Source organism: Myotis myotis, unplaced genomic scaffold (genome assembly GCF_014108235.1).
Source record: "Myotis myotis isolate mMyoMyo1 unplaced genomic scaffold, mMyoMyo1.p scaffold_m19_p_2, whole genome shotgun sequence".
Classification (NCBI taxonomy): Eukaryota; Metazoa; Chordata; class Mammalia; order Chiroptera; family Vespertilionidae; genus Myotis; species Myotis myotis.
The window spans coordinates 150420985-150437771 of NW_023416324.1; the positions used below are offsets into that span (position 1 = coordinate 150420985).

Consider the following 16787-nt stretch of genomic DNA (forward strand, 5'->3'; position numbering starts at 1 on the left):
GGCATTTACAAGAAAGCATAAGGTCACATGAGATTTACAAGAACTACAGACAGTTCATTATTGCCATAAATTGAGAAAACTTGGGTGTGGGATTTGAGTTCAGACTGCGTATGGCAGGCTTTAACTGTGAAAACTCCTAGAAAATGTTCACAATGAAGCAACATACTTCTAGGGCATCTACAGTGAGTATTTCTGACAAGCAATGGGAAACATTTTAGGGTAAATTTTAATGCACAGTGTATTTATGGATAAATTTTGAATATAGTGGTTGCTCTTGGTTGCCATTTTCTTTTTTGTTTATAGATTTATTTTATTTTTTAATTTATCTTTATTGCTGAAAGTATTACAGCTGTCCCCTTTTTATTCCTGCATTGAACTCCTCCTTCCCCCCCTCCACCCCTTAACCCCTCCACCGCCCCCACAGGCCTTCACCGCACTATTGCCTGCACCCATTGGGTGTATGAATAGATGCATATAAATTCTTTGATTAATCTCTTCTCACCCCGAACCCCTCTACCACCCCCACCTCACCCCCACCTCCACCTCTGAGAGTTATCAGTCTGTTCTATGCTTCTATGTCTCTGGATCTATTTCGTTCATCAGTTTATTTTGCTAATTAGTTTCCACATATGAGTGAGATCATGTGATACTTGTCCTTCTCTGACTGGTTTATTTTGTTAAGCATAATACTCTCCAGGTCTCTGGTTGCCCATTTTCTTTAATAAAAAGTTCTTTTAAAATAATAATTTTTGAGCACTTAAACTAGGAACAGATTTTTGGTAATTTCATGTTTTTTTTATTTCAGTCTCTCCATCCTACAGGTATTATCATCTTTATTTTACAGATAAAGAAATGTAGACTCAGTGATGAAACAATTTGGCCAAGGACAAATTGCCCAATTATTCTCACGCAAGTAGGTCTCACTGCAGTGAGTAGAGACCAAGGTATGGATCCTAAGAAGTACACCAGGATAAACACTCTATCCAAATTAACAGAAATTGAAAGAGCTGGTGAACCTGCATCCACACAGATAAACACAAAACAAAATACAAACCCAGGAACACTTAACTCCGGAAAAAACCCTTTCCCATCCAAGTCAAAATCATCATCAGAAGTAAGGATGGTTTGTGATTTTACCACTAATGAAACCTCTTACTCACTCCGAGCACCAGAAGTTTCCTTTCCCAAGTCATCACTGTCATATGCCTGAGCAAGCATATGCCACCCACGCAGCAGACATGGTCTGGGATGACTGTGCAAACCCATACTCCCCAGGCTCCCTCCATTAAGAAGGGAAAAGGCTCTCGGAAACAGCACATGCTTTTCTTGTGATGTTAAACAGTTTTTATCTGTTGTAAAATCCTGTGCTCTGCTGTGCTTTTCTGGCTAAAATAGTTAGAGATAGGCATTTCTGCTATTTCACCATTCCCAATAGCTCCTGATTCAGTAACTGTGTTTAACCAAACTAGAACATAGATTATGCCATACTTTAAAAGTTAATATACCTGCTTAGATTTATTTATTATTTCTAATGCATAGAAATGGGAAAGAAAAATATTAAAGGTTTTCTGCCCTTTCGTTCATGTTTGGGGGAGAGAAAATAAAGCAGTCAAGAGTTAGAATTCTAAGGTAAAGTAACCATTAAATTAGAACAAAACTGTAGCATGAAGTATTTGATTATGCTCTAATAAGGTGACCATATAGCTGTGAAAGACAATAATGTAGAACACTTTTTTTAATGTGGTTCTCTCCAGGACTTGAGGCCTCTGTGCTAGTATTGAACTAATTAGAAGTCATTCTTACTGTATTGCTTATTACAGTCTTCACATCCTTATCTGTCATCTTTATTGTTATTTAATTTTTAATGAACATATTACTTTAAAAAACAACACAGACTACATTAAAATACATTTCAACACATTGAAATCTGTGGAAATATCTTGATATTTTACATAAGGAAAACCACACGATAGAATTATTTCACTCTTCATTTGGTGTTACAAGCTTTCAAACTTTAAAACTATGTGAATTATAATAAAAAATACAGATCTGGACCATTATGGATTAAGTAATAGCAGGAAAATATGAGGGATATGAGTTTTACTTCTTGTTCTGCTGCTTCTTTACAGAATCATTTTAGGTAATCAAACGAATTTACACAGTCCAGTTCTGCCCTTTACAAAACACAGACTATCATTCTCATTTAACAATTAAGGAATAACTTGTGAAAGGTATTCAAAACATTACAAACTGAGGTTTTAAAACCGTAAAAATGAGGCAGTACACCTCTCCTAAAGATTCAAGGTTTTACTTAAAAATGAATAGAACTTTGTGGCTGAGATCTTAATCACACAAAGACCTAGAAATTCAAACTACATTGCCAAAACAACTTTTATTTAGTTACACTGAGCACATGACTTTTTCTAGTCACCAGTGTGGTAAAAGCCAATACATTGCAGAGAACTTTAAATTTCTGGCTCCAGAAAGCTAAAAATATCAGCCTTAGCATTTTATTAGTGAGTATTTGTACTACATTTTCTAAAACAGCATATTGTAGGTGTAGGGTAACATAAAAGTATTATTTCCCAGTTAAAGTTGTGGAAATAAATTGTCTACTTTTTTCAGAGTTCCTGAAAATAAGATGAATTGTAATTTAGATAGGCTAACTATATTTCTACCTCTACTGTAGTGGTTTTCACATAGTGATGTGGGAATTAGTAGAAATCTATGATAGCCAGAATATCCATGAACTTTGTAACTTTTGGGAAAGTGGGCCTAATTTATCATTTTATTTCTCTTATATAAGTAAAAAGCAGTATCCTGTAGGAATGAATAACTGAAAGCATCACCAATTTTTCTCAAATTCTGTTATTTTTTAAATAGCAAATAGGAATTTCAATTTGAATGAGACACATGATCTTTTTCTCTACAAAACCTACTTGAAGATTACTGCATTAATTTAATGATAAATATTGGAAGTAAAGGAAGTGTTTTGTTTTCTGCCTTAGATGATGATCAGCCTCCCAACTAGTGCTTTTCATTCATATGGCACTTGAGTAAAAGATCTATCACATATATTAGAGAATTTTAAATCATGTTTGTTCTTTCTGAGCCAGAATTTTCCCAGGGAAAAACACTGTTTTGCAAACATCTGAAATTCTAGGATAAAAATTATTTATATTAATGAACTACAACTACAAACTTAAACATGGGCAAATCTCAAACATAATACTGAGTAAATAAAAGCCGTTATAAAGTAATATAGACACTATGATTTCATCTATGTACAATACAAAAAAAGTCAAAAAAAATATTATTACATACATGGTAAAATGTAAATAAAAACAGGAATTAATTATCCCCCAAAGAAAATGATTGTCTCATCAGATAATGGCTACCTTTAGACCAAAGGGTGAGGGTATAATTGGAGAAGAACTGTCAATAGTTTATTTTTTAATTTACACGGATATTCACTGTATAATCATTCTTTGAAATGTATGAATATCATATACTCTGCAATATGTTATTTATGTTAATATAAAAAACTTAAAATAATAAATACCAAGAAACACAAAAAGTACAATTAACACCTATTTTTTAAACAGTGTCAGCAATTGATCCTGGTATCACAGCATAGATTTCATGTTGTAACACTTTAATTTATGAAAGTGATTTACATTTTGAAAGACATTCATCTAGTAGAATACAACACCTTTGTTCAGTAAACAAAGTAATGGTTGGAAACCCCATTTCAGCAGAGACAAAAATAGAAAAAAAACACCAATATTTTTAGAGTAAGAAAATTGACCTTTTGGCTTTTCCATTTATTACCTCTATAATCTTGCATAGATTACTTTCTGAACCTCAGTTACTTCATCTACACATGTAGAAATTTAGTATCTGATTAAAGTGGTCATTCAAGTTTGTAAGGGGAAGGAAGGATGATTATATCATTGATAGGAGATATTAGGGGGAACTAGCTAACCATTTGGAAAAATAAGATAAAATAAAACCAAATTTCTGTGTCATTTCTCACATAAAGATATAACAAATAAATCAAAGATTTCAATATAAGTAAATAAGTGAACAAGTGCTGGAAGAAATATAGGTAGTTTTTTATGTTAAACACTAGATAAGGTGATAGAATTCCGGTTTGTCTGGGACTGAGAGGTTTCTTGAGACATAGGAGCAGGAAAGCCCTAGGAAAACTGGAACAGTTGTCATCTTAAGTGAAGAAACTTTTGCAATCCTGGCACAAAACATAGAAATTATAAAGAAAAATATTGAGAAATTTAACTCTACAAAGAATTTCAAATTTTTGTAGGCAAAGACATGCATAACATAATGTTGACAAGCAAAACTGTGGAATATTCACAACAGTTATGATAAACAAAAAGCTTCTTTACTCCAAAAAATATACAGAAAACCTATAAATTATTTTTTTAAAAAAAGAGAGGGACAACCTAATTGAAAATATTGGCCAAAGATATGGAAGGCTGACAAAATATTTTATATATATGTTGAAGTGTGACTTAGCTAGTTTCTATAATTATACTCTTCAGATACAACATAGGAGAAATAAAACACCCAGCTAGTTTTTGAAAAGGAGAAACGTTTAAGAAAAGTAATAAGTTCTAAAACACAAGCATTCAATAATGATCAATGGATAAAATTTTGAAATCGAAAGAATTATGATAAGTAACAAATTTGATCTCTTCCGAAGCAATAGAATCACAGAGTCTGTATCAGCTGGTTAGAACACGGGGCTGGTAAAAACCATATTGCTGGGCCTCATTTTTTCCCCTGAGAATAATCACAGAGTCTGTATCAGTTGGTTAGGGCACAGAGCTAATAAAAGCCATATTGTTGAGCTAGATGTTTTGCTTTTTTGTTTTCTGGTGGGGTTTTCTTTTGTTGTTTTTTGAAGGGTTTCTTTGGGGAATTACTATCACATAGCCCAAAACTAATTGTTGGAGACAGGTTTTTTTTTTTTTGTACAAACATATATTAGTGGTAACAAGGGTCAAGGTGTTAAATGAATATATGGTGAATATATATGCATATCAAACATGCGAAGATATATGTACAGGATATTAATTCCAGCATAGTTTTTCATTCCAAAAAATGTAAACAACCAAAAAGTCCATCTGTAGGGGCTAATTAAATATTATGAAATAATATCTATGCAAGTGCTTTGAAAACCACAAAATGATAATTAAGGTACCATTTTTTGAATGTTTATAAAATTAAAACACAGTGCTAAGTGTTTTATATACATCATTTAACCCAATCCTCACAGCAATCCTAGACACTAAATCAAGGCTTTGGGGTAAAATCTCCCAATTTAAAAAAAATTAGAAACTAGTTCAAATTTTTAAAAATATTACATGAGCCAACTAAAAGTGTCTGCAAGCCAGATCTAGCCCAGGGGCTGCCAAATTGCGCTCTCTGATGTGGAAATTAGAGGGGGGAGGAAACAAAGCCAGTCTTGAAAACATTTAAAATTAGGAATCTTTTGGAGGAAATGAAGTTAGCAAAAAACGATGAAAAACATAGAAAGTAAATGCAGTTCCTTACACCAGGAAAGAGGAAATTTTAGGACAGGAATTATTATGTAAATAAAGTCTTAAAATAAGGACTAGGAGGCTTTATGATTTGCTAACAAGAAGGTGGTCAGAGACCTTTCGGAGCCGTGAAAGAGTGGAGTCAGTACAGAGAGAGGCGCAGAACCAGGCTGCGAGGGCCCAAGCAAAAGCAATTGTCAGCAAATGTGGGCTTTTTCTTTCAGGAATTTTAACCTAGAAAGTATTGGAGAATGATTCGATGTGTGTTTTTTTTTTCCTTTCATGTCAAACCGGAAAGAGAGGGGATAAAGCTGGAACTATGAAGACTGAGAGGGTTATTTGAGAATAGAGAACACAGGAGATTGAAAGGGTGCGCTGCATTACAAAAATGAAGGAGGCTAAATGGTAAAGCAGGATCCTAGAGGTGCTGGGGGCAAAATGGATGTTAGCTTTTGGAAAGACTGATACTCGGTCTCTGAGAGAGGCGCAGGAAGGGAAACAGTGGTTAGAGACGCAACAGACATTTTGAAGAAGTTTAGGTTGACAAACATTTTCTAAGTATACCTACTCAGCATCAGGTAGCTTTGGGAATGGTAGGCAAGATCTCTGCCCTAAGAAATCGTGTTGTCTGCGGGAGGTAAAGATGCCTACACTGGATGATGGATAAACCAGAAGGTGAGCAGCCATGTGCTGAGTATAAGGAACAACAGTGACAGTTTGGGTGATAAAGAAAGACGTAGGACAGTGTTCTTAATCCTGGCTCCATTAGAATCATCTGCAAAGATGCCCAGAATCTATACTCTGAAAAGTCCAATTAAATAGTCTTGAGCAGGCACCACAGTATAATATTTTAGGCTCTACAGCAGGGGTGGGCAAACTTTTTGACTCAAGGACCACAATGGGTTCTTAAACTGGACCGGAGGGCCAGAACAAAAGCATGGATGGAGTGTTTGTGTGAACTAATATAAATTCAAAGTAAACATCATTACATAAAAGGGTACGGTCTTTTTTTTTAGTTTTATTCATTTCAAACGGGCCAGATCCGGCCCGCGGGCCGTAGTTTGCCCACGGCTGCTCTACAGGCAACTCTGTCTGTCAACCTGCTTTAAATTACTGGTTTAAAACAACCTTTGGGGAGGGAGTTAATAAAGAATAAGACAGAATTATTTTTCTGGAGAATAAAAATAACTATATTTCATTATTTTGAATCTACCAAGTTGTACTACTTGGATATTTTTTCAAATATTTGTCAGTACTACAAAATGCATCATATATTTAGATATTCTTATATTATGTAGTAGATAAAGCTTTGGGAAAAGATAGTATTTCATGGTAAATTAACAAAATGGAAAGGACAAAAAGAAATCACTAAGCAATTTAAAGCTACATATGTACACACCCAGTTTGGAAAAACACTTCTACCGAATCGCTGAATGTTTTCAAATGATACTCTTTGAACACAACACATTCAGGTTTCTCCTATGTTGATTTGAGGGTGAGGGGGGTGGGGATTAGATGTTGCTTTCTCCTTCTAGCTACCCTTAATCCATTCTTTGCTTCCAGGCTTCTAGAATGAATGGTCTGTGCCCACAGCCTCGATTTCCTCCCCACCCACTCTCTCCTTGATACCAGCAATCTTGTGGCTCCCACACCCTTCCAATTCAAACCACAACTTTGAAGGGATAGCGTCACACTTTGTCTTTCTTCAGTGCTTGTGCTCCTGGATTCCTTGGCACATTCAGATGCTATTAACCACTTTCCTCTCCTAAAACCCCTTCCTTCATGACCACCACTACCCTATCCTTTTCCCTGTTTGCCTCCTCTGCAAGCCTGCCTGTTTCCTCAGGCATCTCAGTGTAGTATTTCCCCAAAATCTCACCTGCTCTTCTTTCTCATTATTCTGTATTCCATTATTCTACCCACCCCCAGAACTTCACCTGGGCCTCTACACAGTTGATTTCTCCTTGTTTTACCACTTTAATCACAATTTAACTCTTTCTGTCCTTCACACAGACTGTTTAACCTGTCTGGAATGTTCATCTCCCCAACTCTTCTTGCTGTCTGTTTCTGTTCATCTTCATCTTAAACAGCACTTCCACGGGTAAGTCTTCTTTAGTCCTCAGAGCAGATTAGATATACCAGTTATGTATTTCTGTGTCACCCTCTACTTCTCTTTGCACAGTATGTATAATTTAATTATTTGCAATGATTGATTTTGTATCTTTCCTAGAAGATTCTACGCTCCATGAGAGCAGGACCTGTGTCTGTCTTGTTCAAGTATCCTAGCATGAAGCAGTGTCTGACACATGACAGACACTCCCTTACTCATTGACTAACAGAACAACTGACCCAAATTTTAACTTTGACTTGATTTTCCTAAACAGGAATCTCAACTCTGTAGCTGTCCTTTCTTTTTATTATTATTATTTTTTTCATTGTTTAAAATATTACAAAGAGTAGTACATTTGTCTCTTTTTTTCTATTCCAATGCCTTCTGCCATTTTAGTTGCATCAGATCTAAAAGTCATAGATTTTCCCACATGTACTTGCCACGTGTCTTTTCCTTGCTATTTTTTGGTTCTATGAAGCAGTTTCAAGCTCAGCTCATCCAATAAAAGTTTGGTAATATCTTTAATAATTCCTTGAACACTCTCAGGCTTTATTTGTCTATGTATAAAATGAAAGGATTAATTTGAAGGTTTCTAAACTTCTTCTTTTATGAAAGCTCTATACTTCTCAATAGTTTCACACATTTCCTTCATTTCACAAATGAGGATATTACTGTCTAAAGAGAGTAAGCAATTTGTTAAAGATGACACAACTATATCTCATGACATACTTTTAAAGCCAACAAAAACATATATAAGAATCTAGAAATTGGGGGAAAGAGGAGTGAGATTTTGTTGAGGAAGTGAAAAATATCAAGATATTCAATATATGAATGAAATTTAAAAGCAAAAGGGCATTTAATAATATAACACATTCGATCTCAATGTCCAAAAACAGTATAACCAGCCAAATCAATATCAGTTGACAAAAGCACAATGATATTAGCCCTAGCTGCTTTGGCTCAGTGAATAGAGTGTCAGCCTACAGACTGAAGGGTCAGAGGTTTGATTCCAGATCAAGGGCCCATGCCTGTGTTGTGAGCTCAATCCCCAGTCAGGGATGTGCAGAAGGCAGCCAATCAATGATTCCCTCTCATCATTTATGTTTCTATCTCTCTCCTTCTCCCTTCCTCTCTGAAATCAATAAAAATATTTTTTTAAAAGCACAATGATTTTAAAAATACATGAATTTGAAGAAAGTTGCACTTCTTTTATAGCAAAATAAGCTCTCACGTGTAAGTATAAGTTCTGGAAAAATATAAAAACAACTATCTAAAGCTACTGGAGAGTGGAAAAAGCAAGAAGATTCTTGAAGAATGTCAATTATTGGAAGAAGGAAGTGGTTCAGGGTTGAGGGTGTGGGTTCCCATTTTTTCCCATTTTTACCACTTTTAGTCTCAAAAAAGGCTGCAATTTGAACCACATTGAACTTTTTAAAGCTCTAATAGAAAACCCACAGTTTTCTGAAGAATAAAAGAACAAATTTTGGAGCAACCTTGGTCTCTGGAAATTGAGAGAAGCAGAGAGAGAAAGAAAGAGTTCCAAATTCTGTGTAAAAGAGTTCCAAACTCTACCAACATCTCTGTTGCTGACTCTAAGCCACACATGGCAGGAAACACCTGAAGCCAACTAGCTAAAGGTAAAAGCACTGTCCAAGAGGAAGACTTAGCCATTTGAGTCCAACCAAGTTAAATGTTTTCTGGAAGAGGGGGTGGGGTCAACAAAGCAATATGACAAAATCCAGAGTTTCTAAGATGCAATATTCAATATCCAAATAAAATTGCTCAATATACAGAGAACTAGGGAAATGTGGCTCATTCTTTCTTGGGAGATAAAAACATTAAAGGGAAACCAAACTTAAGGTGATCCAGATGTTGGGATTAATCAAACAAGGACTTTAAATCAGTTAGTAAACTATGCTCAGTGATGTAAAGGAAAATATACTCACAATGAATGAAAACACAGAAAAATCACAACAGGAAAAAATAAACTAGTTAAAAAAATAAATGGAAATTCTAAAATTGAAAATACAATATCTAAAATAAAATATTTCCTGAATGGGCCTAGCAGATGAATGGAGATGAGACAGAAAATCGTTGGCAAACTTGAAATATATCAATAAAAATTATCCAATCTGAATAAAAGAGGGAAAAGGGAGATTAAAAAACATAGGAGCCACAGAGACCAGTGATGAAATAGCAAAAGTTCTTTGAACATATGTGCAATTTGAGTTCTAGAAGAACAAAAGAGACATAGTTGGCAGAAAATTTATTTGAAACAATAGCAATTGAAAATTTTGCAAAATGTGCCGAAAAGCATAAATATACAGATTCAAATATCTCAGTAATCTCCAAGCAGGATAAATATGAAAATAACCATATATAGATATATAACATGTATTAAAAACAACAATAAAGAGAAAATGTAGAAAGCAGCCAGAGAAAAATGACAGATTATAGCCAGGGAAACAATAATTTGAATGTCTGCTGACTTCTTATCAGAAATGGTGAAAGAACATTTTTAAGATGTTGAAAAATAAAAGTCAAGCCAGAATTCTATATCCAGCAAAAATATGCTTCAAGAATGAGGCCTATTTAGACAAAAGGAAACTAAAAGAATTCCTCACAAGCAAGCCTACACTACTAATAATGATAAAAGAAATTACTTAGGCTGAAGAGAAATAATACCAGACAAACTCAGAAACTCAGGAAGCAATGAAGAACATGGAAATAGCAGCTCTGGTGGACATAGTGTATGCACTCAGAATCTTGAAGGAATGACTCTTTGCTGTTACTGCTGGCAGCACTATCAGCAGACAGCCTTCAGTTATCAGCATCTTCAGAGATCAACTCAATTATTCTGCCCAAGTCAGACCCTTCTCAGGGTACCCCACATTTAATGACTGACTGAGATGAAGATATAAAGGCCCAGCCACGTTGATGAAATGGAGGGCCTCTCTAAGACCATTCTAACTCAACAGTTTCCCATGGGTGGGGATCAGATAAGGTGTCAAGGATTGAGATTGAAAATGGACTTCTCCCTCTGCAAACTTGCCCTTCCAGGTGTTTCTTCCAACTGTCCTCCCTAATAAACATTCTCTACTCAAAACTCTATCTCAGAGTTTGATTCGTAGAGAGCCTGCAACAGCAGCAACAACTCAAAGGAGCAGCTATTTTTAAAGAAAATTATTTGCTTCTAAACCCTTTCAGCTTAGTGTCTAGTACTTTTCTAGACTGCTTTCCATGAACACACATAGGATTGTGTTGTTCAGATTGTTTCAAGGCTTTTTGAACAGACAAGGCATATGAACTCTAGCAAAAAAAAAACAAAAAAAAAAACAAAACTTCTAAATTGTTTGCTCAATGTTCATGCATGAACAATGTTGTTTCTTCCTGAAAACAGTTAACTGATTGTGACCCTTAGGTGAGTTTTGTTAGAACATACAAAGCTATTTCATAACCACAGATCTCCCTAATCCTAATCAGAAGTTACCAAATGTGTGTCACTGAAAACAAGGAGGAAAAGTATATCAATGATTACTGAATTTTAGTCACTGTGCAATCTGATTTTTTATATAAAACATAAAACCAAATGACAACTGAGTTATTTTATTGACTAGCAACATTAACTGAAATACTCATGAGTTATTTGGAGGCACTTATCTACTGTGAGACTGTGGAACTGTCTCATCTCCTTATTTCTATTCTCAACTTATTAGAATCTCTATATTTATCTTCTCATCTAACTCCTCAATTTCAAGAGTTTTCTGCCCTAGCTGGTTTTGCTCAGTGGATAGAGCGCTGGCCTGTGGACTGAAGGGTCCTGGGTTCTATTCCAGGCCAGGCCCTGATCATCCTGATCAGGTATGCAGGAGGCAACCAATCAATGTGCTTCTCTCACATCCATATTTCTCTCTGTCTTTCCCTCTTTCTTCCACTCTCTCTAAAAATCAATGGAAAAATATTCTCAAGTAAGGATTTAAAAAAAAAAAAGTTTTCCTCTTCTTATTTAAGGTTAAAAATTGTCTTGCCTTCTCTTCTCAGATCTTGCTCTCTGATGTTGAGAGGAAAGAAATAATTATTGCTCCTAGGACCCATATACAAAAAAATATAGTGCCTATCCTACCACTTTTATCTCTATGAAGACTCCCTTTGTGAGATCCTCTACTCCATGAATGATTCACAAATCCTAGATTGTGTTATATTTCCAGGTACATACATGAATTTTCCTCCTAGTTCTCCTCTCTCCCTGCATTGAATTTAACATCTTCTTCTGCAAAGAAACTTCTCTTCTCAGCCACCAATGTCTCACAGCAGAAACACAGGACTTTCTAAAATTAAAACCCAAGAATAGGAGCTCTTGACTCCTTCTGCAAAATTAGTCTTTTACCAAAAGCCACTCCCACTGAAGGGGACACTGCTGCCACATTATTCTCTAAAACTATCGCTTTATTATATTATTTTCCTGTTCACAAAACAACAGATGGCTCCTCAATACTTACTGCATAGTATCCAAGTTCCTCTGTTTAGTTATCAAAGACTCCTGAAATTCAGCCTTATTGTCTCTGATCATTTCACACACAATCTCCATTCCATCAGGCAAGAGTTCTTTCTCTTCCCAAAACAACTTGCTTTTTTTTTCATACTGCACATCTGCTCCTCCTTATTTCTATCTCTACCTTTCCACATCGACCCATTCAAGGTCCAACTCAAGACTCATCTCCTCCACAAAGTCTTTGACAACTCCATCCCACTGTAATCGCTCTCATGTTTTACTAGATTCATGGACAATTTCTTGCCCTGCCCAGGTAGCTCAGTTGGTTAGAACAGCATCCCATTATGCCAAGGCTGTGGGTTTGAGCCCCAATCAGGGCACATACAAGAATCAACCAATGAATGCATAAATAAATGAAACAACAAATTAATATTTCTCCCTCTCCTTTTGTCTGTCTCTTTCTAGAAATCAATAAAATTTAAGAAATAATAAAAATAAACACAGAAGGCAGAAAAGGAGGACAGGAAGAGATTAACCAAAGAAGGTATATGCATCTATGCATTACCTATGGACACAGAAAATAGGGTGGTGGAGGCCTAGACCAGGGCGGGAAGCAGGAGGAGGGAGGTAATGAGGGGCGGGGTGGGGAAAGGGGACATCTGTAATACTCTCAACAATAAAGATTTTTTTAAAAAGTTCTCTTAAAATGTCATCTTAGCTTGATTTCTCTAATTTAGTCTGCTAATAACTTTTAGGCACTATTCACAGATAACACACACCCTCCATACACACTCAGTTTTCTTAACAATGGCTTTTGATTAATTTATTAATTGTTTAAGCATGGATGTTTAGAGAAAACACCTAAAAATATGTAAATTTGCAACTATCACAAGCCAAGAAAGGAAGATAGAACTGAAATTAATGAGAGAAAAAAACCTTTCTTTTTCACAATTGCTTTTTTTTTAAGTAGTATATGATTTCACAATTGCTTTTAATCGCTTGTTCCATTTTTGCAAACCTGCTGAAGCTATCAGTCCTGTCTTGATCATAACTCTTTTTCTTGTTACTGCCTGCCCCCTAGTGGAACATAATAATAAATGGTCAAACTTAGCCCAAGTAAGAAAAGGGGAAAATTTCTTTTCAGTAATTCACACATAATCTCAGCATCGGTGACTTTTATAAAAGGTCGAATTGTATTAATTGGAATAGCAAAATATAATTTGAACACAAGAAAAAAACTAGAAGATAACTTGCTAAAATAAGGAGGAAGAAGTGGTGTGGGGTGAAGGGAATACAAAGAAAGGAGACCAGACAAAGTTGCAGGTTTGGACCATTTACGATGTTTTAATCTTTCCCCTCAGGTATTTTCTGAATAAACTTTGTCTACCCACTGCCATGTTGCTTGAATTTATAAGCAAATTAGTAAAGATGAAAGTAAATAGATTTTTTAAGTGCTATGTTTTACATTGAAGTCATTAGCTGAATTTATGTTGTATATTAAAGTGAGTTATTTATGTTTGGCAGTATTTCTAGGTTTTTTGAACAGAGAAGGCATATAAACTCTACCTAAAAATACCTTCAAATCTGTTTGTGCAATGTTCATGAGTGAACAATATTGTTTCTTCCTGGAAATGATTAACTGATTGTGACCCTTATGTGAGTTTTGTTAGAACACACAAAGCTATTAAAGTAGTACCAGAAATAAAGGCAAATTCATGCTCCAGGGGGTTTGCTTCTCATTATTCTGAATTATTTCATGGTGAATCTATTATGCCAAATCACTGCACAGAACTTGCTTTCCATATCTTGATTCTAAACATTTTGATAAGTTTATAATTATTGAAGCACAGACTTCAAGTATTTGATATATGTAGTATCCCTAGTTGTGCTTAGAAATAGTTTTAAAACTCAAACCTTTACTATTAAAATTCAAAATTATCAATTATGTTTTAATCTTTTAAGGGGAATGAAATGTTTATTACTTCATGTATAGTTGACATACAATATCATACAAGTTTCAGGTGTACCACATAGTGATTTGGCATTTATGTATCCTATAATGTGTTCACTATACTAAATGTAGTAATCATCTGTCATCATGCAAATGGCTTCTCTGACAAGTTGGGTTCTGCACAGGTTTTTGTACTGGCTTACTCCAACAAGATCTCAATTATTGAAAGATTCAGATCACTGAATTTTTTTATAAGTAAATATCCCACTAAATTTACAACCAATATTGGCTTAACTTTTTTTTTCCAGTGGTGCTATAGTGGTGTGAAAAGTATATGGCTAAATATTGAGGAAAATTGCCTAGTCAAATGTTTAGTGATGCTTATAGTTGCACCCACTAATAGTATATGGTGTGACTCTGCCACATACTATTAGTGTTGGACAAATCATTTCACCTCTCTAAGCTTCAGTTTCTATCTTTGTAAAATGGAGAAATGCTTTTCATACCTGTTTCGCTGAGTTCCTTTGCAGATCAAAGGAGAAAAAGTATGTGAAAATTCTGCACAGGAAGGTACAGTAGTACAGTATGGTTTTTTTGTGTGTGTTCACCAGTAAGATTATCATGTGGAAAACAGAGGTTTTTGCTGGAAGATGGGCAATACTTTGAAGTCACTCATATGAGAAAAAAATAAAAAAACCTTTTCTTCTTTCAATTATCAAATTACAAAATTTTAAATTAACTACACTGTTTCCTTGCCACTACTCCCTTTACTAAAAGCGAAACCTAAAAGCTCCCTCCCACATCAACTTCTACCAACCCGCTATAGTGAAACCAGGACACCCCCACAATAGTCCCAAGTCCTCTACAACCCCTACAGCAACCTACACATTGAAGAGCATGTCCTCTAGCACAGAAAGTGTCTTTTACAGCCTGCACATCTTAATGCTAAGCACAGACATACATTGCAGATGCACCATCAAACTCTGAGTATATTATGTCTTAAAAAGCACCTGGTCATAGAAAGTGCTAGAAAGCAATAAAATTTCCTAATTTACATTAACAATATGGGTTTAAATGGGTTTAAATTATTATTTTAATTTTTTTTTAAAAAAAAAGAGAAGATAAAGAGGACCCAGATGACTTGGATTGCTACTAGAAAGTATTTAATGTATTCATTCAAAAAAAAAGGGAGGGGAAAATAAGAAAACGGGCAATGAGGTAAATCATAGAAATGAGTACACTGTAGTAGGATACAAAGTAAAATAAGTACAACAATGAAGAAAATAAGGATAATAAAGTGAAATAAATCTGGGAGCAACCCTATGCCCCATATCTGTGAGTGTATTTATCTTGTACTGCACCATAAGAAAAGCAAAGAAAGCTGCGGAAAATCTGAGACCAGGTTTTTCACCAGTCATTCTCTTGTCACTCTTCCAAAGACAATTCAGACTTACCAGCCACTAAGAAGACAGTCAACATCAGTAGTAACTGCAGGTCAGAAGTTCTCCAAGAGCAGGGCATTTCTGTTCTCTTCTTTTCCGCCCTTCACTCAGCCCTTCTCCTCCACATAGGTGAAAAAGGAGCTGTGGGCATGGTGAGGCTCTCTCTGGCTGACTTCTCCGTGCTGAATCCTCTTAGTCCATCAGCAGCCGACACGCCTTCCCTCCTGGCCCCTTCCTTCAACTCTATGTGTTTTTGACTGATTAGTAACTTGGAACAGATGAAACTCTTCTCTGGAACTTGACACAGCAATAGATTTCCTGTATGAAGCACTGAAGCAAAGACGGAGGAAGCAGATTCATTGAGTTATCTTTCAGCTCATTGGTTCTCCTCTCACTTCTGCTGTACAGAGATAAACTTTACAGTAAGGCATTGACCGTGCCCAAGATAAACGGACTTGTCTAAACGTGGATTAAAAAGCAAAACAGAGTATTTATCTATTTTGGGCCCATCCCATTAAACTTCCCAATCATGATAACTTTCAGAAGCTCTCTCCAAATTGAAGGGGTGGACAGTCTCAGTAATGAAGTTTGTAATAAAATATTTCCCTTGAAAAATTTTGCATAAAATTGCTGTCTGCAATATTTCCAACTCTAGATGCATCGTAAGTATATTACTTTCCTATCACTACTGTAACAATTTACCACAAACCGAGTGACTTAAAATAACACAAATGAGTCTAGTTCACAATGGACCTTGTGGGGCTAAAATCAAAGTGCCGGCAGGGCCATGTTCTTTCTGGACAAGGTGAGAGAATCTATTCACTGACTTTCTCAGCTTCTAGAGGCCACGAGCATTTCTTGGCTTGTACCTGCATTATTCCCAACCCCTGTTCCAATGTCACATTCTCTTACTGTAACCCTCCTACTTCCCTCCTATAAAAACCCTTGTGATTATATTGGACCACCCAGATAATCCAGGATAATCTCACCACCTCAAAATCCTTAATTTAAGCATATCTGCAAATTCCCTTTTCACATATAAATTAACCTACTTACAAGTTTCAGAATTTAGGTCACAGATTGGGGAGGAGGACATTACTCTATCACAATTTCATACTTATTTCCATTCTTTTTCATTTTTGAAGAACTAGCCTGGTCATTTGAACCAAATTACAAATAAGCACTCATCTTTAGTTGTCACAGAGCTGTAATTGAGAATTACAAAAAA

At 35.5% G+C, this 16787-nt stretch overlaps 1 protein-coding gene across 1 annotated transcript in view; it reads right to left on the reverse strand.

The window, feature by feature from the left end:
• Positions 1-15885, reverse strand: part of LOC118677311 (cell surface glycoprotein CD200 receptor 1-like) — a 47692-nt gene extending 31807 nt beyond the window's left edge. Inside the window, exon 1 of the mRNA XM_036352360.1 lies at positions 15572-15885. Coding sequence (XP_036208253.1) covers positions 15572-15638 — 67 coding nt within the window. The 5' untranslated portion in view covers positions 15639-15885. The remainder of the gene's footprint in view (positions 1-15571) is intronic.
• Positions 15886-16787: the final 902 nt, after the last annotated feature.